This window comes from Miscanthus floridulus, chromosome 13 (genome assembly GCF_019320115.1).
Source record: "Miscanthus floridulus cultivar M001 chromosome 13, ASM1932011v1, whole genome shotgun sequence".
Taxonomy (NCBI): Eukaryota; Viridiplantae; Streptophyta; class Magnoliopsida; order Poales; family Poaceae; genus Miscanthus; species Miscanthus floridulus.
In genome coordinates, this window is record NC_089592.1 from 12,272,427 (window position 1) to 12,294,079 (window position 21,653).

At 44.5% G+C, this 21,653-nt stretch overlaps 2 protein-coding genes across 5 annotated transcripts; both read right to left on the reverse strand.

Annotated features, from left to right (window-relative positions):
- Positions 1–1,233: 1,233 nt before the first annotated feature.
- Positions 1,234–8,710, reverse strand: LOC136501390 (protein CHROMATIN REMODELING 35-like). Of its 2 annotated transcripts, none has more exons than XM_066496903.1 (7): positions 7,736–8,710; positions 5,652–6,232; positions 5,156–5,449; positions 4,474–4,641; positions 1,767–3,523; positions 1,619–1,692; positions 1,234–1,518 (listed from the first exon to the last, which is right to left on the reverse strand). In XM_066496903.1, exons 1-6 carry the CDS (start codon positions 7,761–7,763, stop codon positions 1,689–1,691), a joined length of 2,832 nt encoding a protein of 943 aa, XP_066353000.1. In that variant the 5' UTR covers positions 7,764–8,710; the 3' UTR covers positions 1,234–1,518; positions 1,619–1,688. The 2 variants fall into 2 exon arrangements, with proteins under 2 accessions (XP_066353000.1, XP_066352999.1); XM_066496902.1 differs by having other exon boundaries at positions 1,619–1,696.
- A 1,832-nt stretch (positions 8,711–10,542) lies between these two features.
- LOC136501391 (uncharacterized) lies at positions 10,543–12,299 on the reverse strand. Of its 3 annotated transcripts, none has more exons than XM_066496906.1 (2): positions 11,735–12,299; positions 10,543–10,791 (listed from the first exon to the last, which is right to left on the reverse strand). In XM_066496906.1, exons 1-2 carry the CDS (start codon positions 12,043–12,045, stop codon positions 10,734–10,736), a joined length of 369 nt encoding a protein of 122 aa, XP_066353003.1. In that variant the 5' UTR covers positions 12,046–12,299; the 3' UTR covers positions 10,543–10,733. The 3 variants fall into 3 exon arrangements, with proteins under 3 accessions (XP_066353003.1, XP_066353002.1, XP_066353001.1); XM_066496905.1 differs by having other exon boundaries at positions 10,543–11,080; XM_066496904.1 differs by having other exon boundaries at positions 10,543–11,098.
- Positions 12,300–21,653: the final 9,354 nt, after the last annotated feature.

Here is a 21,653-nt window from a genome sequence, read left to right on the forward strand (position 1 = left end):
CAAGGACAGCATGACTAGTAGGAATAGAAATAATTGTGATCCGTGGATAACCTTACATGGCAGTTGCAGTTGCAGTTAAGCCAGATGCATGCATTAAGGATCAAGTTTGACTACTCATAGTTTCATTATTTTTAAATAATAGGTTTCTCTTGCTGTATAAAGAGCAGATGCTCTTATATTTGTACGTCGCCGGCAGCCGGACCATTTGAAATTGTCGGCAACAATACTTAAAACAGAGAAAAACTCTAGTTTCTAAATACTATGGTATTACATGGTTGTGGTCTTTAAAACTGTGGTTTCTAGATACTACAGTTTTAGAATACTACAACATCCAAATGGGGCCTTAAAATTATTAAGCTCATTTAAACACATATATAACACTTAATCATATATGTAAATTAATAGTTAACTTTAATAGCTAAACCACAGTTTTAATGTAACTTTTGAATATACACACACACATTTGCCAGGTCCCTTGCATAGAAAACATCACAATAATAGCTAAACCATAAAGAGCAACACATACTAATCCACAAAGACACATGATTTATAAACAGAATATAGGTTTTCCACATGTTGCGACCTCATCCTAACAGTGAAGCAATGCCAAACCGAGTACCATGGCATGGGTTTGGCCATGGAGGCCTGCAACTGCAATGTTGACTTGGATACCGTGGTTCGGGAGCAGAGTGAAAGACATACCCCTCCCCAATGGACACAGTGAAATAGTGTGAGGTCTCAGATCGAGTGACCTCCATTGAGGACTGGTACAGGTACTAACCACCTATAGTGGTTGGATGAGATCATTTGTTTTCTAATAACAATAATAATGCCGACGACAAATCCAGTGACCTGCACTGCACAACTTTCCCTGCCTATTTTACTTGCCTTTCCCCTAGTTTTCCCTTTTTCAGATTGGCATAGGGGAAAAAACAGATCTGTATAATATCTCAGATTCCTTACATTACATTTGTTCTTCCAAAAAAAAAACTGCGAGAGTTCTGCCATATTATGCACAAAGAAAGAGCTTTATAATACCCCAGACCCAATGTTGACCAAAATGAATATCGAGAAACTAATAGTATCTAGTAAGAGGTGAATAAACATGTCACGCAGGGAAAACAAACTGAGCTACACGCAAACAAATCAAGAGTGACACCTGCATAGCATCTACCACATAAAAAGGGCACCAGATAAATTCCAACGCTCAAGAACAACCAACACAACCGCACAAAGACAACCATTAGGTTTACTGGGTTGTTATTATTGCGAACGAAATATTTACTCAAGGCTAAACACCATAGCAGTTAATCCTCAGAAACTTGGCCTAATAAGAGTCAAGAAATGAGTCGAGGATCAGCTGACTGCTGACCCAAATTGGCACATACTACAAAGAAAAAGAAGCCATTCCACAGATATAGCTTGAAATGACAATTACGGAAAGTCCTAGTTTAGAGCAAACTCAGATCTGTCGCCGCGCAATGTAGCCACTGTAACACCGTGCAGAGAGAACAGTATCTGTTAAAGAAAATACTGCTATCATGGAATGAAACGGAACAGGGAGCATTGTCTTCATGATGTAATTTAAAGTGCGATTGTACAGGAAAAACTCTCTTACTTCAGGTCAAGGATCAGCTCAACGATCAGCACTGCAATATTTACATGGTGTCCAGTGGCCACAAAGCTTGTTACCTACCTACAAAGACACTAGATGAGGCTACTAGCATGCAAAACAATATTGAGATTGAGAGAGGGAGGGGGTTCACCTTCTATACAGAGCTTTGATATCCTGGCGGCTTGCTTTAGTATCCAATAGTTTGTCCCCAGAGTCATCAATATCAACTTGACCAAGCTTGAAGTCTTCCGTAGTACAGTGCTCACTCCATTCAAACCACAGCTTCGGTATGACTTCTTTCTTGAATGCTGTTTCATGGACCTTTTCCTCGTCTGAATCGGCAGCTACAAGCCTGTATACAAACACCTTCTTCTGCTGTCCAGGCCTGAATGCACGCCCAATCGCTTGACGGGTGACAGATGGGTTCAGGTGTACATCTAGAATGACAACTCTCGATGCACCGACGAGGGAGATGCCCTCTCCACATGCCTTGATAGAACCAAACAAAACTTTTGCATCGGCAGAGTTGTTAAAATGGTCCACTGCCACTTCTCTGTCTTCTTGACTAGTATCACCAGAGATCATAAAAATCTCTTTCCCCACATGCCAGCCCTTCATCTTAACCAGCAGCCTTTCAAAAAATTTCATGGGAAGGATATACTGACTGAAAGCAAGTACTTTCTCTCCTGCAGAATTAGCAAGTGACAGGATATTCATGAAAAAATTGGCCTTCACACCATCTTTCACATTGATAGAATCCAGCAGACTATCAACTAAATCATCTCTCAAGGTGTTAGCCCTGTTCTCAGCATTAACCTCTGAAAGTTGTGAAAGACAAGGATGAATGTACAGTGCAGTCCCTACTGCACTTCTTTTGAACCTGTCATGTGATTCTAACTTGTTGCGAATAATGTCTTTCTGCTTGGGTGTGAGCTTCAAAAACACGCTGAAGTCTACTAAGCCAGGCAGTTCATCTAAGATATCGCCCTTATAATAGTGAAGCACATCCTTTGTTAGTTCTCTAAGACCTCTAATAACATGTGCTTTTCTCTTGAAGTTTTCATCATTCAACAAGGTTCCTTCAACTGCCTCAGTGAATGCGGCATCAGCAAACCCTTTTGAACCTCTACCAGATATCTCAACTTGACTCATTATACGCCTGGCAATAGGGCGGGATGATTCCATCCTGAGAAACTTTGGGCGAACAAGATTCAAGATATTGAAGACCTCCTCAACGTGATTCTGGAAAAGTGTACCTGAAAGAACCACTTTGCGTGGTGTTTCCACTCTATTTAGCGATTCTAGTACATCAGTCTCCCGATTTCTAGGTGTATGACCCTCGTCAAGTATCAGAAGGTTGGGAACCTTAAGCAGCCTGTCCCGACATGCAGCTGTGACGTTGCTGCCCCCATCATCAGTGACGATTGTGGCGAACTGCTTGTATCCAAGAAACAGTATACTCATCTTGTCTTCCCAAGATTTGAGGATTTGCAACTGTTCTACTCTTTTTTCAGCCTTAACAGAGTAGAAATCATACAATGGTATATCCTGCACTTGCCATCTTTGAATTTCTTTCTTCCATATACCTAGTATCCCTTTGGGCAGCACAACAAGGGGCCTTGCAGATGGATACCTTGCCATGAAGCTCTGAATGAAGCTTATAAGCATAAATGTTTTCCCTGAACCTGGGGCATGAGCAAGAATGCAACCTCCAGGCTTGTCTCCAATCAAATTCTTAACCAAAAAGTTGAAACCTTCCAACTGATGCGGTTTCATTGTCTGAGCATGTCGAGGATGAATAGCAACATCTGCGATTATAAAATCTTCAGACAGTTTAACAGTACCACAGTCTATCTCATCAGCATCCTTTGAATGTCCTCCATAGCAATTCGTTTTTCTCCTTGAAGCCTGAAAAAAAAAGTAGTCATGAAAATCACTCGCTTTCTCCAATTCTATTCAGACTTTACACGCATGAAGTTTGAACTTCATGATTATAATATAAAATTGAAGTTACTTTATGAAGTTGCCAAACAGTTGCTCCTGAGCCAATACTAGCATGTTGTATATTATGTCATAACTCATGTACATCTTGACAGTAAAGCCATAACATCGACGAAAGGACAGCCACTATATCATACACAGTAACAACCATTACCCAAACAAGAGACAAATGGTAAAATATCCCCGATTGCTAAAGAGTAAACAGTAATAACAAGATCAAAGAGATAATAGCAAAACACACCCCCTTAAGTTAGCAAGTTATTCAGGGGAGAAAAAAAAACACAAGCGCTCCTGTAGTCTCAGGCTTCCAGTAAAATGCCCTAATTTCAAGGTTAATCTGCAAGCAAACATTTATTTAAAAAACACTGAGTTAAATCCCAATAGTTTTCTATTGTTTGATATTAGTTGGCATTGCCGACGATGATGGTTTTGATATTCTCGATAGTTTATATTCACAAGCTTTCCATGTGCATACAAGGTGAGGATAACCAAATTATCAAGGCAGACTATAGAACTTGTGCATATCAAGTAGAATAGGAAGATAAGCTAACAGTGTCCAAAAGTTAAAACTGTAAAGAGTATGTGAACGAGTATGGAACTAGTGCATATCACATGAAATGAGCAGATAGGCTAACAGCACAGGTGTTCAAAACTAGAAACTATAAGGTGCATGAAGTAGAACTAAAGAATTAAAATTAACTACCAGACATTTTGCCAAAAAAAAAAGAACACCCCAACTCGGTGACTGTGCTTAGAATTTTCACATGGCAAAAACTATATGCATGTATAAAAAAAAACTTTATTGCAAAATGAACTAGAGCTGGAAAAGCCTCATATATCTTAAACAAATTACAAACCTTTTTCCACTGATAATCAATTATTGAATCAGCTCTTCTCACAATCATACCACACACACGGCACACATGGCCCAAATCTTCATGAATCCGAATGTCATGATTGCAGTCGGTGTCCTCCATCTTTCCATCATCTTCCTTTTCATTTGCCGCCTCATCAACTTCGTCAAGCTGGACCAATAAATATAACCAAATCACAAACAGTACAAACTGGTAACCAACAATTGAACTGAACAGTAAGGGATGCATTTTTTAACACTTTAGCCAATGAATCTCAGTGCATTATTTAAACACTTAGCTCTTGTATAATGAGATACCCCCTTTTCTTGGGAATTATCATTTCACAATACAAGTCACAGTTGTAATCAAGGTGTAGTCGTTGTTACGGTCATCCATGAAAATTACCACAATACCAACAGCCAAAAAGTTCTTGGGATCTTTTGTTTACTTGCAGTTACACATGGTTGACTTGACCTTACATTGAAAAATCGAGTGTATTTCTTGCCAGCAAGCAGGCAAAATATGATGTATTAGCAAGAAAATGCTCCACAGAGATCAGTGTTCAGTCTTCAAAAAAGATACAACATGTACTCACAAGCAGAACTAGCAGTCAACTGGGGGAAAAAATTAAAGATTTTCATGTGGTGCTGCAATATAAATCAAATTCTGTGGTTGACACTCATACCTTTGTGCTTTCAACAGCCAATGCAAAATCTTTCCAATAATCCTCAAGACCATCACTTTCATTTTTATGTTTCTCTTCTTCCTCTATAGCCATGTCAGGTTCTGGTGATGTAGCAGTTTGTTGTAAATCCAATGACAAATCAGCTGCTGCTAGACCTGTGTCACCTTTTCTTCTTTGTTTAGGGACAAATGAGTCGAGCATCAGCAAACTGAGGTCTGATCTCTTTCGCTTTTTCTCCGTAGGAAGTGAAAGGAACATTTGTGTTTCTGCTCTCTTCTCTGCAATGCTAGCAGCCTAGAATGAGAAACACGAGTTAAGAGTTGGAATGCAGAGTCTTTCATCATGGTACACATATAGTAGAATAATCACAACAACAAAGATTTATAGAAGTTAATATTAGTTTTTTTCTCAAACACGTAGAAGAGCTGCACATCATTATTATTAAGAAGTAAAAAAGATAATATTAGTTTAACAAACTGGAATTGGAAGGTCATACCACAAGATCTTGCATTCGCTGCTCCTCAGGCCTTTTCTGCAACACAACTCTCTCAAACTGAATAGATGGTTGCCAACTGGTTTGCAAAGGAAACTGATTCACTAAAGCAGAACCTTGACCATATGGAACAATCTGCGTGTTCTTGTCTCCATAAGCATCAATAGTTTCAAATGCTTGGCTCTTATTAGACGCCATCCTTTCTGTGATATTACTAGCCACTTCAGATGTTCTGAGTTCTTTGTTCACCCCAGATGCCAACTTATTGTATTCTGAACTGTTTCCATCCTCATCATCTGAATCAAGAACTATTATGTCACCCTTTTCTTTTTGTTCAGTTGGCTCCACGATTTTGCCAGCTAGTGCAGAATTTCCAGAGGCGCTTTCCAGACCAGCAAGGAAGTTGACCAATTGAAGCTTGCGGTGACGAATGTTGTCCCAATCCTTCTTCGTACTACCAAATACCAAATTGGGGCTCCTATTTGCATCAGGAAGTGCATGACCACCGGAATACATTGCAGCTATGGGTGTAAATACACTGCTACTGCGCTCAGAAGGTTTCCTCTGCCTGCTGTAATATATGCCTACAAACACAGAAAGTTGGTTACATATCAGTATCACAGGAGTATTTGTTTTTCCATACACACAAACACACACAATAGGGGACAACCCCTCCGGTTTCCTCAGAGAAAAACACATCATGTCATAGGAGAGAAAGGTCAAGAAAAACTATTGAATATGCAGGTAGTGATTGTGCTGATCATTTATTTTCTTATATGACAAGCATCATCAATCTAAGTACCAATTCTGCCAATTTGTCATTTCACAAAGAGAAGAGCAGGCATTGTAATAAGTTGCAAATACAACAGACTTTTTGTTCGCAATGTCCTAGTGGTTAAGACAATCTAACAGCACTTAGAGAAAATATTTGTGCTTAAAAACTAGAAAACGAAAAAGCTACACTTAGAGAAGATGAAAGTTAAGACATTCTAACAACATGACGTCAGCCAATTCAACCCACTGCCTACGTAGCAAAAGGAATGACCAAAGAATAAAAAGGTGAAAACAGGAGCCGACCAAACAGGAGCCTACGTCAGACAATCTAACATATTCCATGCATATGTTATTAATTCTACTTAGTCTAGCATAATAACATGGAAATGGTGAAAACAGGAGCCGACCAAACAGGCAATCTGCAAGTGATGAACGTAGTCACATTACTGCTTAGTGCTTACACTGTTGCTAAATTCATGTCAGTACTTCAAATTTGCGGTAATGAAACCAACCACCGCAAGATTTGCGGTAATGAAACCTCAAAAACCAACCACCACAAGATTTTTGTTTTGAAAGAACAAACCACTACAATGACCAATGCAGCTAAAGAAAACTACGTACAACACAACACACGCATAAAACAAAAACCATCGTAATCTCTATTTCATCAATTTCAAACCACGCAGATTCAATCCTTACGAATCCTAAAAAACTGTCTGCAATATCAAACAGATAAATGTATATTCAAGAGTTGCCAGGGCATTCATCTAGAAGCAGATAACGGATACCGCACGCGGTGACAATTCCGTTCCGACATAAGCGGATAACGGATAGCATCTGCTAATTCACAGGCAAAGTATCAGGATCAGGAAGTCTGCACACAACAGATGAAACTCTAGCAGGCTCTCTGAATTAAACAGATTTCTTCAACCCTACAACATGGAACATGAAAGGGGATGAATAAGAATTCGACCTAGCCTGCATTCTAGCATCGATGGTCTCGATTCCTGATGATGGCTAAATACATACATACAGAAAGCGATGCAATCAAAAACTCTTCACACACAACGGCATATTGGCATGGACGAACCGCTTCCAGATGAAACAGAGACGAGAAACGGATTCTCGGTCGCTCCGGAGACAGGGTTTTCTAATACCGGGTATTCCCGAGACCAAAACCTCGAACCAATCGATCTACGCTTCTGCATTTGCCAAAGCTCCACGATCTAGACCCCCCCCCCCCCCCCCCCCCCCCCAAAAAAAAAAAAAAATCGAACACATATTGGTACTGATCAACATCGGGGTAAACATACCTTCGCGTCCTCCCGGTGACTGAGACATCGTGGGTTGATTCCCGTCCTCTTGCCTGCGTCTTGCGGTTGCGGCCACACGTTCCCGTCGCCCCGGTGACCCGGCGTCTGCGGCTCTGAACTCCCACTCTCCCAGGGATGGGGGCGACGGTCGACGCCGGGACAAGGGCGGGTTCCGGGGGGGCTCAGAAGTCGCGCGGGCGCACCGGCGGCCTGGAGTAGTCGCTACCCGGTACCCGCCATGGCGATTAGGGTTTAATCGATTCGAGGATTGGGGATTTTAGGAGGAAATGACGAGCAGACACAGCAGAGAGAGTGAGTGCAGATGCTTGAGAAGAAAAGGAATAATAACAAGGTGCAGAGAGCGAGCATACCTCGTGACTCGTGTGTCGCGTCCTCGGGACAAGGTGCCATCTGGGCCGAAGAATCTGGGCCGGATCCGAGCGAATCTGGGCCGGTCAGCACGGGACCGACTAGGGCGGCGCTGCGGGATCGAACGGGCCTGCTCGTGCTCGTTGAGCTCCCGCCTCCTGTGGCTCCTGCTTGCAGTTGCAGACGGGCGGGTAGGGACTGTCTCGCGGGCCCGGGATGGCAGAGAGACAAGGAAGAGGAGACTAGACTCTACAGGCACTGGGCAGCTGCGCGCTATGGGCCGCGGGAGGTGCTCGAGGAAGAGAGAGGCAGGGGTGCGAGGCAGGCTGGGCTGAGGGAGGCGGCTGGGCCTCGCGGGCCACGGGCAGAAATAGGCCGGAAACAAGGAAGGAAAAGAGGAAAGGAAAAGTTTTTTTTTCTTTTAAAATAGAGTTTTACCTACTTTTCCAGACTATTTAAATCTGAAAACTCCCAAACTTTTATAAATTATTTTTGAATGCACTTTTTAAACATGTTTCAAATATTTGGCCCTTTATGGACGTATTTTTAGAAACCTTTTTAAAATATGTTTTGAGAAATAGTTTAAAATATCACTTTTGGAATATATTTTAAACTATATCTTCAAAACACACTTTATAAATCTAGCTTCCAATGATCATTTTCAAACAATTTTTAAATCAATTTTATTTGACTTTATTTTTCAAGCCAAAACAAACTATTTCTTAAATATTTTTGAAACTAAAGTTTGTAACAAATTTGAGCTTATTTTTGTTACCGGTCTTTAAACTATTTTAAAATTTTAACCCCTTTTTTAAATATTCTTTAAAACATATTTAAAATATAGCTTTAAAATTTTTGCAACTCAATATTTAACATATTTTGAGAACTATGTTTGGAAATAAAGTTTTGAAACTTTATTTTTTAAAACAACACAAAACCTATTTAGGGCATAATAGAATTTTAGAAGTCTATTTCCACACTATAAAATAAGTGCAAAGGCATGAATGCAAACAAACAAATTACATTGACTTTTTAAACTTCTATAAACCATATCTTCACTCTTTGAATTATCAACCGACTAAATAAATTTTGGAAATTTTATTGTATCACTGATTTCATTTAGAGTTTTTTATTCACAGCCTAAAATAGGAATTTTGGGATGTGACAATGTGGTGACTACAGAGGTGAGCAGTGGCGGGGGCGGAGCGTTCATCGGCGTGGAGTGGGTGGCGGCGGTAGGGGCAGAGCACGGGCTAGTCAGCCATAGTCCACAGAGACCCAGAGAGAGAGAGATGGAGGGAGAGGAGGGGTAGTTTACATGTGAGCCCCATATATATCAGTATGTCACATTCTATTAAGCACGGATTTAGACCCGTTTGGAATTCCTGATACGCCATCAAAACATATACTTATCCTCCCTTATATGTCATCGAAAACTCTTTAATACCATCATTTTTTATTTCTCTCTGCTTATTACTAGGGTCTATATTTCTTATATATATATATATATATATATATATATATACAGAACAATATACCATCGATAAGATATACTCAAATGACTGAAGCCCATCAGCTGATGGCCCATACATATTATTTTATATATGCTTCCTTCAGCCCACCTGTTGAATGTGTGGTCTAGTTATATCCAACGAATTGGATTATCCAATCCACACATATTTTACTTTTTTTTAATTAACAGATATAGGGTAGAACTCAATCCCAGGAATTATCTAACCCACACATATTTATTTATTGCTTTTCTAATCAAAAGGTGGAGCATTGGATTGTATATATCGCTTGTGTTCATATTCATTGTTCCATTCAAAATATTTTTTGTAATAACTACTCTCTCCATTCCAAATTATAAATCGTTTTGACTTTTTTGGTACATCTATTTTGTTATACATCTAGAGATAACGTATGTCTAGATGATCGGATGTATACAACTTTTTTTTTAAGTTGCGGACAGCAGGCGGAGGAGTTGATGAATAAAATCTTTTCCTCTCCTCATTGACACTGTTCTTTGTTTTTTTGCGAATATCTCATTGAGACTGTTTCGTTAGCAATTCTCATCAGTGATAAACATATACACACGTCCAATCAACTTGAATACAGAATTCGATATTCTATTAGTTATAGTACTATTATTAACATATATATATATATATATATATATATATATATATATATATATATATATATATATACACACACACACACACACACACACACACACACACACACACACACACACACACACTAGTAATTATTATGTACATGGCATTTACACCATGCATGTGAAGGCTTACAAACTAGGTCGTCATATACATGGTGTTGCATGCCACACGCCCACACATATGTGCACGACTCTATCTCATCCAAACCATCACATATATAGACGACACGTCACACACACACACGCATGCATGTAGTAGTACACACGCGCGCGCTATCTCTCACGAAGAAGAGAGATAGCTTTATTCCGGTCCGATGATGCATATAGATCCTTGGTTCTACAATACGTTGATAGTAATCTGTATATATGCTTCTTCCCATGGTAGTTTTGGTTGGTTCCTGTCTTAATCATATCGTCGTCGGCAACGACTGGCGGCTGCCGACGCCACGATCAGAACAGGTACGCCGTCGGCGCGAACGCTGGCATGGACGACGCGCTCTCAAGGTGCCTGTGCAAGCAAGCATGCATCGTGTTCTCATATTAGATCGAGTCATCGAGAGAGAACAGGGAGAAATAGCGTCGACAAAACTTATAGAAAATGGCTGCGGAGAGAAAATCAGTAGATGAATGTCCGTCCTATGCCGTGTCCGACGATGCAACTGACGATAATCTTTCATCGATCATATGCGTTTTGGACGGGTTCCAGAACCGCCTTGTCCAATATTTAGGGTAGATCATTCGATTCGTATGGACTGCTCTCTGGTTCCAATGTTCGACAAGAATCTGTAGAGCATCGACTGCATCGAGAAAAGCCACTAGAGAAGAAGATTGAAGAATTTGGATGTAATATTGTACCTTATTTGTTTCATATATTTTTCATGTGTAATTTGGGTGCTGAAGTTTAAAATACATATAATTGAGAGAATTCCTTATTTGACACTGGGAAAATGAGTCATTCCTTTCTTGGCTCTGAAATTTTCTTCGTTCCCTATTTGACACTCACTTCAACTTTCATCCCTAATTTGACACTACCGTCAAATCCGTTAGCTAACGGTGTTAACTGGCTGTTAAAAAGACGTTTTTGCTCCTAGAAAAAAAGCGGCGAAACATATTTGAGAGGAAAAAAAAACTGCGCCTTTTTTTTGCAGCTGGGCGCATGCATCAGAGGCGGGCGCAGTTTTTTTTCCTCTCAAATTTGCTTCGCCGTTTTTTTTCTAGGGGCAAAAACGTCTTTTTAACAGCCAGTTAACACCGTTAGCTAACGGATTTGACGGTAGTGTCAAATTAGGGATGAAAGTTGAAGTGGGTGTCAAATAGGGAACGAAGAAAATTTCAGGGCCAAGAAAGGAACGACTCATTTTTCCAGTGTCAAATAAGGAATTATCTCCATATAATTCCCTCTTTCTTTTGGAAAAAAAAACTCATAGGAAATGGTGTAGTGTCATATTTACCGGTATTCATCGCTGCGAGCGCGGGGCAGCACCCGGGCGACGTCCCAGGACGCCGCCTTCCTGGCGAGACTGGCCCTCGCCGGCCTGCCGGCGGCTGCCTTGGCCGCGTCGGTGCTGTACTCCTCGTAGATGTCCCCAAGCGAGGGGCGCCACTGCGCGGCACCCACGGCGGACCTGTTGGCAATCCTCCTCCGGCGCCTCCTCGCGGCGGCGGCGTCGTCGTCTCCGGCAGCAGAGGCGTGGTCCTCGGGCGGCGCGTCGTCGACGGGTCCAGCACGGCAGCCAAAGGGCACGAACGACAGGAGCCTCATCAACTTCCTGCGCACGCTCCCTGCCTCTATCTTGGGCCCCGGCCCGCCCTCCGATCCCCTCTCTCTCTTGCCTCTCTTTCTTGCTCTATATTTCTCGATTTTGGCCAGTTTAATTTTCTCTCGAGAGAGAGCGCTGCGGCGGCGGCGAGACCTCGTCGGCGCCTACTGACCGGCCGGAGGAACGAACGAATGCCAACCGGCAATGAGTGGCCCAGAGAGCTGAGCGACGAGCGAGCTAGCCGAGCGGCTGTGTGTGCGGGGATTTCACGTGTTCAGGTGCTGCTTTATAGAGTTCTCGAACGGGGTTAAGATGACCGAAATGCCCTCAGATCCTGTGGGGCCGCCAGGGTCAGTTTTGGGATCGTGAAATCTGCTGGCGTGGCGACGATGAAGACGACCACGGACATGGATGACATGCAGGGCAGGGCAAGGTAATACATTTTTGAGGGAAACTAAACAACATTTATGCGCGTGAATATACAATATCTGTAGGTGATTCGCTTTCCTAAATCATGTGACGCAAACAGTGTTACACGTCGACCGTGGGGCCCGTGGCATGGGCATTGGGTGGGACCGTGCATGCGTTTGAGGTGTAAGGCCAATGTTAGCACTACAACGCTTATATACGATGGTTCACTGGCGACCTTTTAAGAAATCATCGTAGAATTCTGTCGTCTATTACGGTTCATTTCTAAACTAATGTTTAAAATCAAATTAATTATAACACCCTAGGTGAGACTCCGGAAAACCCAAGGAATTAAAACAATTTCATAAATGGAAACAAGAAATATAATTACATAGAAAGAGAAATAAAAATTAAAAAGAAAAGAAAAAAACACACCCGTTTACACGCACATCTCCTCTGATGACTTATATAATATCTAAGATATAAAAAAAGAGCAGTTCAAAGAAAAGAGAAAAAGAAAAGAAATAATAAGAAATAAAAAACACATAGAGAGGAGGATACATGTCGACACCCAAATTCTCCATCCCCATCAAAGCCCACGAGCTCTCCCTCACGCCTGACTCCCTCTCTCCCTCGGTCTCCCTCACAGTGCCGCCGCTCCTTGCTCCTCCCTCACACGCCGTCGCCTCCGCCTCCGACCGCCGCTGGCGCCCTCCACGTCGGTCGTCGCCCAGATCCAGATCCAGATCTGCCTAGAGGTGATAGGGTTGCAATGGCGGTCGAGAATGAGCACGCAACCAGAGGAGACTAGGGCGTGGTTGCGACCGAGAACAATCCCACACCCGGTGGTGGCCGAGAACGAGCATGCGGCCGGAGGTGCGTGCAACAGCAGGCGACATCTTCCGTGATGAGCGACCCAGGGCGGCAAACTGCGAAAGGTGACTTTGCTACTAGCTACCGGTACTATTAGGTCAAGAATTGTGTTAGCATCATTGTTTTAGTATCGTTTGTTAATATGAAACTTTATATTTTCCTGGTATAAATTATTATCTTTACAAGGCAACTAGTTTTCTGAAGGAACGTCAGCTAGTTCCTGTAATTGAGTTGCACGTGACTTTGCTTGATGAGTGGCTGCTGAACTTGGACATAACTATGCATTTTTACAGATAACATGTGGTGTCCCTTTGCTACAAGTAGTGCAACCCCCCCCCCCCCAACAATTTTGCTGCTGCAGTGCTCAAGTGAGGCGCCCCTATAGTTTAGGATCCCCACAATAAATCAATTGCGGACTGCTAGAGCCCAAACGTCCGATCCGGGCGCTAGCGTCCGGACGCCCCTCAACGCTCGACCACCCTCATCCGCTTCCCAATCCGCACTCCCCAAGCGCGCGCCCCTTCCCAGTTCCGCACGCCCCCCCAGTCCAGTCCGCACACCCCCAGATCGCCCCGCAGCTCGTCGCGTCCGCCCCACGCCCGCGACGAGCATGCTACATGCCCAGCGCCCCCATTGCCACAGCACCCGCGTCCGCCGGCCCCAGCACCTCTGCTCGCTAGGCCTCAGCGAACCACGCGCCCCCGTCCGCCCGGTTCGCCCCTCCCCGGCCGAACAATATAGAAAGCTAGAATAAAAACACGTGCAACAACGCGAAACAACTACTGCAACATTATACTGAAGCAGCTAAAGCGCCATGAACATATTATTGCAACAACACGGAACAACTGCTGCAACATTAGGCTGAAGCAGCTGAAACTCCATGAACATATTATTACAACATTGTGGAACAACTGCTGCAACATTAGGCTGAAAGCATATGAAACAACACTCGAATAAAAATACTTGCAGCAACATGGAACAACTACGGCAACATGATACTGAAGCAACTGAAACATTTCAAAAAGTATTGTTGCAACATTTGTTAATCATATGAAACATCCAGATCAGAATGATTGCAACATCGTCTAAAAATAAGTAAAACATTTTGAACACAGTGCTTGCAACAAAATCTTTGAAAATCTGTTGAAACATGGGCAAAACATCCCCCAAATCTACTTGTGCAAACATCCTTACGATTCAACTGCAACATACCTCTGAAGCGCCTGAAACAACTAAAAGATACAATTGCAACATACAGGGGGGAGAGTGCCCTACACAGGGAACGTCATGGCCACCAGATCTGAGGGCGTCAGGAGCTCCCTATGGGGGAGGTCACCGGTGTCGGGGAGGGGCGGTGCCAGGGTGGGGAGGAGGGAGCCAGGGTAAGGGAGAAGGACGCCGGGGATGGGGAAGGAGACATCGGTGTGGGAGAAGGAGCCACCATGATGGGGGAGGACGTCGGTGTCGGGAATGGGCGCTGCCGGGGTGGGGGAGGAGGACGCCGGAGTGGTGGAGGACGGGCGAAAGGCGGAGAGGAGCGCGGCCACCGGATCGCGGCGCTGTGGAGTGCAGTTGGGGGCGCGTGGAGCTCCTAGATCCATGGGGGGAGGAGAGGGAGAGGAGAGGAGGAGCAGTAGCGAACGTGTGGACGAGCTGTGAAATGAACTGTAGTGCGAGTGGATAAAGCCGTGAGAGACGAGTAGAGGAGGACGCGCGGCCGTTGTATCCAATAGTTATCTGACACGCATCAGGAACCGTCGGATGTCAGAGTCATAGCATTACCGAAATCAACTTGGACAGAGCTTGCCCAACATAGATTACAAGCTGTTTTGCGCCCCCCCCCCAATAGCTTCTGTTATGCACAAGTGACACTGACCTACAGTGTAAGATCCATACAGTAAATCAATTTGGATAGGAGGTGATGTTTTGTGATCTACTTTTGCTTGTTCAAAGTGCCTTCTCGCTGTCCAGTGGTTCACAATTATAGATATATATATAAGCTATCTCAATGCTCCATGCTTCCATTCGGTCGGTTAATTTTGACAGGGTGCTTTGGTTTTAAGATCTAGTTCTATGCTTTACAAGTTCACTTCGCAGTAATGTAAATGAGCTATCGCACTGACAAACAGTTCCTCAATTACTTTGCTTACTGAAAGTGTTGCCTTTTGATTGCCAGCAAATGATGGGGCGACCATCCTGAAGCAGATGGATGTTGACAACTAGGGCCCTGTTCGCTTGTCTTATGAGCCGTATGAAAGGATCAAGATGCCCAAGAGGGGGGGGGGTGAATTGGGCTAATTCTAAATTTTCTTGCAATAATCAAATCCTACGGATAGCCCAATTAACCCCTTGTGCCTAGAAAAGTGTTTATATCAAACTAATGCACAACAACCTCTCAATCTAAGTTCCAAACTTACTCTAGCAAGCAATTCTTATGGAAATGAAGACAAGTATTGAATTGCTCAAAGTAAATGCTCAAAGTAAGTGCTCAAAGTAAATAGAGAGAGAGAGAGAGAGGAACGCGGCGATGTTTTGCCGAGGTATCGGAGAATCGCCACTCCCCACTAGTCCTCGTTGGAGCACCTGCGCAAGGGTGTAGCTCCCCCTTGATCCGCGCAAGGATTAAGTGCTCTCTACGGGTTGATTCTTCGACACTCCGTCGCGGCGAATCACCCAAAACCGCTCACAACTTGAGTTGGGTCACCCACAAGCTCCGCCGGGTGAACACCAAACTCCCAATCACCACCAAGCCGTCTAGGTGATGGCGATCACCAAGAGTAACAAGCACGAACTCTCACTTGACCACGCGAAGCCTAATGAGAAGATGGATGCACACTTTGCTACTCTTGATTTGCTAGTGAGGCTACTCTCTTGGATTCTCAAATCACAAACACCTCACTAGGACCTTGCTCTTCTTGGCACTCACAAACGTGTTTCTCAGCTGTTGGAATGAGCAAAAGATGCTCCACTCACGAGTGGAGCTTCTATTTATAAGCCAGCCTGAAAAACGAACCGTTATGAGCTTCTGCGGGATGACCGGACGCTCCGATCGTGATGACCGGACGCTCCGGTCAGTTCAACCCGCGAACCAGTTTTCAAGTGATGACCGGACGCTGTCAGGGTCCAGTCAGTACCGACCGGACGTGTCCGGTCGCTCTTGGATGCTTACTATAAACGACCGAACGCTGGATACACAGGGTCCGGTCACACTGACCGGACGCGTCCGGTCACTCTTTTCCAAGTCTGGACCCTTACTGGAGTCGACCGGACGCTGGCCCTCAGCGTCCGGTCACATGACCTCCCAGCGTCCGGTCACACCAGACTTGATCTTCTCGGTCAAATGAACTGACCGAACCCTGCGGCCAGCGTCCGGTCACACCGGAGCCAGCGTCCGGTCAGTATTTGACCCTCCATTCACTTCCAACTTCCGAACATATGTGAATGAAGTTTGCTCCAAAAGATCTTAGGCATTCATAGGAGCTACCTAGAGCTAGTTTTAACAAGTGTGCACCACACCTAACTCACTAGACTCAACTAGGTCAAGCTACCCGTTCATACCCCCCTTCATAGTACGGCCAAAGGAAAAACAAAGTCCTAAACTACTCTAAGTGTCTCTCCAACTCCAATCGACACTTAGAACTAGTTATCCTTAACCTTGTCGTCCATCCTTTGAAAACCGAAACGATTTCCATCGTAGGGGCATGACAACCTCGATTGCCCAATCGATCTCTATTACCATGACCTAACTTAATTGTCTCTGCAAAACACACATTAGTCATAGTAATCTTGTATTGACATTAATCACCGAAATCCAACTAGGGGCCTAGATGCTTTCAATCTCCCCCTTTTTGGTGATTGATGACAATACCACCTCGAGTATGTTATGGAGTGAGGTTTTTGACGGGCTTGGTTCATATAAGCTTTTGTCAATAAGAACAAAAGAGTTAGTCAAGCTTATATGACCCAAGCCAAAACAATGTACTCAAAGGATATGAATTGAGCATGAGTACCAATAACAAAGCTCATTTGCTTCGAAGTGTAACCGCGGAAGCAAAAGCAAATGAGCATTCCACAAGTGATATGACATAGAGATAAAGCAAAGTAGAAGTCACACATGTCAAATATCACAACCACGTAGATAGCACTATCACATATAAATAAGAGTATGCATGAAAGTAAACACACGAATGCATAAGTAATAGTGTATCACACAAATAAAACTCCAAAAGTATATAATAAGCTAATACTAGATAACTAGCTCCCCCTGAAACTCGCTCCCCCTAAGTCTACATACTCAAACCCTCTCCCCCTTTGGCGTCAAACACCAAAACCTAGGGGTCGGACGGCGGGGCTGCAGCGGACGAGTCGGGCGCTGAAGTACGTGGAGCAAGATGGAACTGGGCGCCATCATCATCTGACCCTAAGCTCTGAACTGACTGACCCTCTGAAGCAGGAAGTATCGCTGAAGCGGTCTGGGTCTGAGCTGGTGCTGCCTGTGAAGCTGCAAGTATGTCTGTCATAGGATCTGACGAGGCGACAGACGAGGGGAGCCGCTGAGTAGTCATGATAGCTGGAGCGGCTGTAGACGGACCGGCAGTATGCATGTGAGGCGGGGTAGGCATGCCGGTCAACTCACTGAAAGATGCTCCAAGACTCCTGGAGACTGACGACTCAGGCACGAATAGTGAGGACGTCTGCTCTGGTGAGAAACCTGTGTGATAAGGAGTGAACTGCGGGGCTACACCAGGTGAGACTAACCACTGGGACACCTGTACAGGAGGTGAAGGAAACTGAGCTGGAGGCTGTCCCTGACTCTGAAGCCCGATAGGCTGTACTGCTGGAGTCATCGAAGTGGTAGGAGGCTGTGCAAGCTGGGGCGAAGTCTGTGGCAGTGGGATCCCAATGGCTGTCACTACATGCTGCATGAATCCCATGAGCTGCTGCTGCATAAGTAACTGTTGGTGCTGAAGGAGCTGCTGCTGCCGCTAAAACTCGTCCTGACGAGCCTGAAACTGTGCGAAGTTTGTAGCAGTCTCCTGTGCCTGTCGTGTCTGATCCTGCTGCATCCACTCAAGAATAGCAATGAGAGCGGGGTCTGTCTGTGGAGCTGGTGGAGCAGAACTGGAGCTACCTGCCTCTGCATCGTGTCTGCGTGGAGGCATCTGAGGTATAGGCTGGTAGTCGTCGTCGGAGCTGTCACTGTACTCACTCACCTCCTGCTGTGCCTCTAGCTCCGCCTCCTCAGTGGCTGCAATCCCTCTGATGATGTCGTCCTGCTGAGCTACGGACTCTGGCACGTCGAGACGACGGCTAGGCTGTCTGGGTGCCAGAGGAGTGGCGTGTCTGTCCTCTGTGACAGGTTGTAAGCTGGGAACTCCGTAGTGGCACCTGTATACTCATCCATCATGCCAGGGGGCTTATCAATCACAACTCTGCGGATGAGAAACATGATCCAGTGAGCATAGGGAAGCTGCCTGCGACCCTTGAATCCCTCAGCTATAGTATCCTCCATCTCTAAAAGAAGGAGGTCCTAGATGTCAAACATTGTCATCTGCATAATGGCATTGAGAAGCCAGAGCTGTAAGCGAGTCAGGCCCTCCCTATATCCCAACCTGGGAAGCAATGTCCTCCTGATGATGGCCTCTAGTATCCTCGCTGTAGGAGTCAAGTCACTGGGGTTCCTGCTCGACCCCTCACCAAACGGCTCCTTGAAACAATGGCGCACTAAGTCTGTAGGGGGCACCAACCCGCCATGAGGACGCCTGGGAGGCTCCTGATGTCCATAGCAAACCTCATGCATCCTTACAGGCTGCTCCTGTAGTCTCAGTATCTCTCTGGCCTTGCTACTCGTCACTCTATAGTCTTTGCCGTTGAAGGCAAAGTGAATGAATCTGTGATGAGGATCGATGTAGAGCGAGGCATAAAACTGACGAACCCAAGAAGGTACATATATCCCTATCCGTCCAATCAGATCTGATAGTCCTGGCAAATATGACAAATATTGCCGAATCCCCTCTCCGGCTGCTGCCACAATGGACTCTATCGGACAGACCCTCTGTGATCTGAACACTGCCCCACTGTTTAGATATGCATTGTAGAAATCCTCCTGCAGTGGTGTGTAGAACCCCTCAGCTGCTCTCTCATCCCTCCTCGGAGGAAACCAGACCTCAAACTCAACTAACCGCAGCTGCTGAACCTGCCTGGCTGTAGCGGCCCTCAAGTCGAGGTGAACCACTGGAGGCGGACCCTGTGGTCTGGGCGGAGGGCGTGAGATAGGGCGCGTGGAGGCGGCGGCGCTGGTTAGGTCAAGGCGGGTGACAGAGGACGCGGGTTAAGTAATCCCCCAAGACGTGACAGAAAAGAAAACGGGGAAAAGAGTCCTTAAGACGCGCGAGATCCACTGACCGAACGCTCCGGTGGTAGCGACCAGACGCTACCACCCAGCGTCCGGTCGATTCCAGAGAGGTCCAAATCCTCTGGAATCGGGACCGGACGCGTTCGGTGGTCCATGACCGGACGCAGGCAGGGTCCGGTCAGTACAATTTGATCTTCCTCCAATCGACCGGACGCTGAACCCTTTCTGACTGGACGCACAGACGCAGCGTCCGGTCACTCCTTCAATAGCAGTTCACCTCCTGTGAACTGACAGGACGCTGGACAGCAGCGTCCGGTGCAGCGTCCGGTGCACCTTTTCCAGTAAATCTTCAAACTTCCTTCGCGCTGCCTGTTCCCAATCAAGTCCCAACTTGAATAAGATCCAAATAAACACCAATTGGGACTGATGTGAGTGACCTCTCTCAAACCCTCATATTTTTCAAAGTATTTTGCCTTAGGCTATAATTCTTTTTAAGAAAATAAGCAACAAGAGGGCAAATGGAACAAAACGACAAAACAACAATCATGCATATGTAATGCTTGTAAGTAAATCTAGTTGCTTGTCAAGTTTGATCCAAAGTTAAGCTTCTTCACACGCTTTTTGGCGGTTATCTTAACCATGTTAGACAAGCCCTATATGCATTTCCATAAATTAAACATGTTGTATATTACAATGAATACAAGGGACAACACAAGCTCAATTTTTTGTGAAGTTACTAAAATCAAGTACATTGAGCTCGTTCCGCAATCTACAAAATGTAGCTTCATCTAGCGGTTTAGTGAAGATATCCGCTAATTGATCTTTGGATCTTACATCTTCTAGTGATATATCATTTTTAGCCACATGATCTCTTAGAAAGTGATGGCGGATATCTATATGCTTGGTGCGAGAGTGTTGAACCAGATTATTTGCAAGTTTCACGGCACTTTCATTGTCACACAAAAGAGGTACTTTCTCTAGAACTACTCCATAGTCTAGTAAAGTTTGTTTCATGTATAATATTTGTGCACAACAAGCACCCACGGCAATGTATTCCGCTTCGGCGGTGGACAAAGCCACACTATTTTGTTTCTTGGAGGACCAAGACATAAGTGATCTACCAAGCAAATGGCACCCTCCGGATGTGCTTTTTCTATCAACTTTGCATCCGGCGTAATCCGAATCGGAATAGCCAATTAATTCAAATAAAGCTCCTTTGGGATACCAAAGGCCAATGCTTGGAGTGTGCTTAAGATACCTAAGGATTCTTTTTACGGCAATTAAATGTGTTTCCTTAGGATTAGCTTGAAACCTAGCACACATACACACACTAAACATGATGTCGGGCCTAGATGCGGTTAAATATAACAAGCTACCAATCATAGAGCGGTAGAGAGTTTGATCAACCGAGTTACCTCCCTCATCTAGGTCGAGATGTCCATTGGTAGGCATTGGGGTCTTGATTGGCTTATATTCATCCATCTTGAATCTCTTGAGAAGGTCTTTTGTGTATTTCTCTTGAGAGATGAAGATGCCTTCTTTCATTTGCTTGACTTGAAAACCAAGAAAGAATGTAAGCTCACCAATCATTGACATCTCGAACTCCTTAGACATCAATTCACCAAATTCTTTGCATGAGTCTTCATTTGATGATCCAAAGATAATATCATCAACATATACTTGACAAATGAAGATATGCCCATCAAGCTTCTTGGTGAATAGTGTGGTGTCGACCTTCCCAATGGTGAAGCCCTTCTCAATAAGGAAATCCCGAAGGCGCTCATACCAAGCTCTTGGGGCTTGCTTAAGCCCATATAGTGCCTTGGACAACCTATAAACATGATTAGGATATCTAGGGTCTTCAAACCCGGGAGGTTGATCAACATAGACTAGTTCATTAATAAAGCCATTTAAGAATGCACTTTTCACATCCATTTGATATAGTTTCATTTTATGATGTGATGCATATGCAAG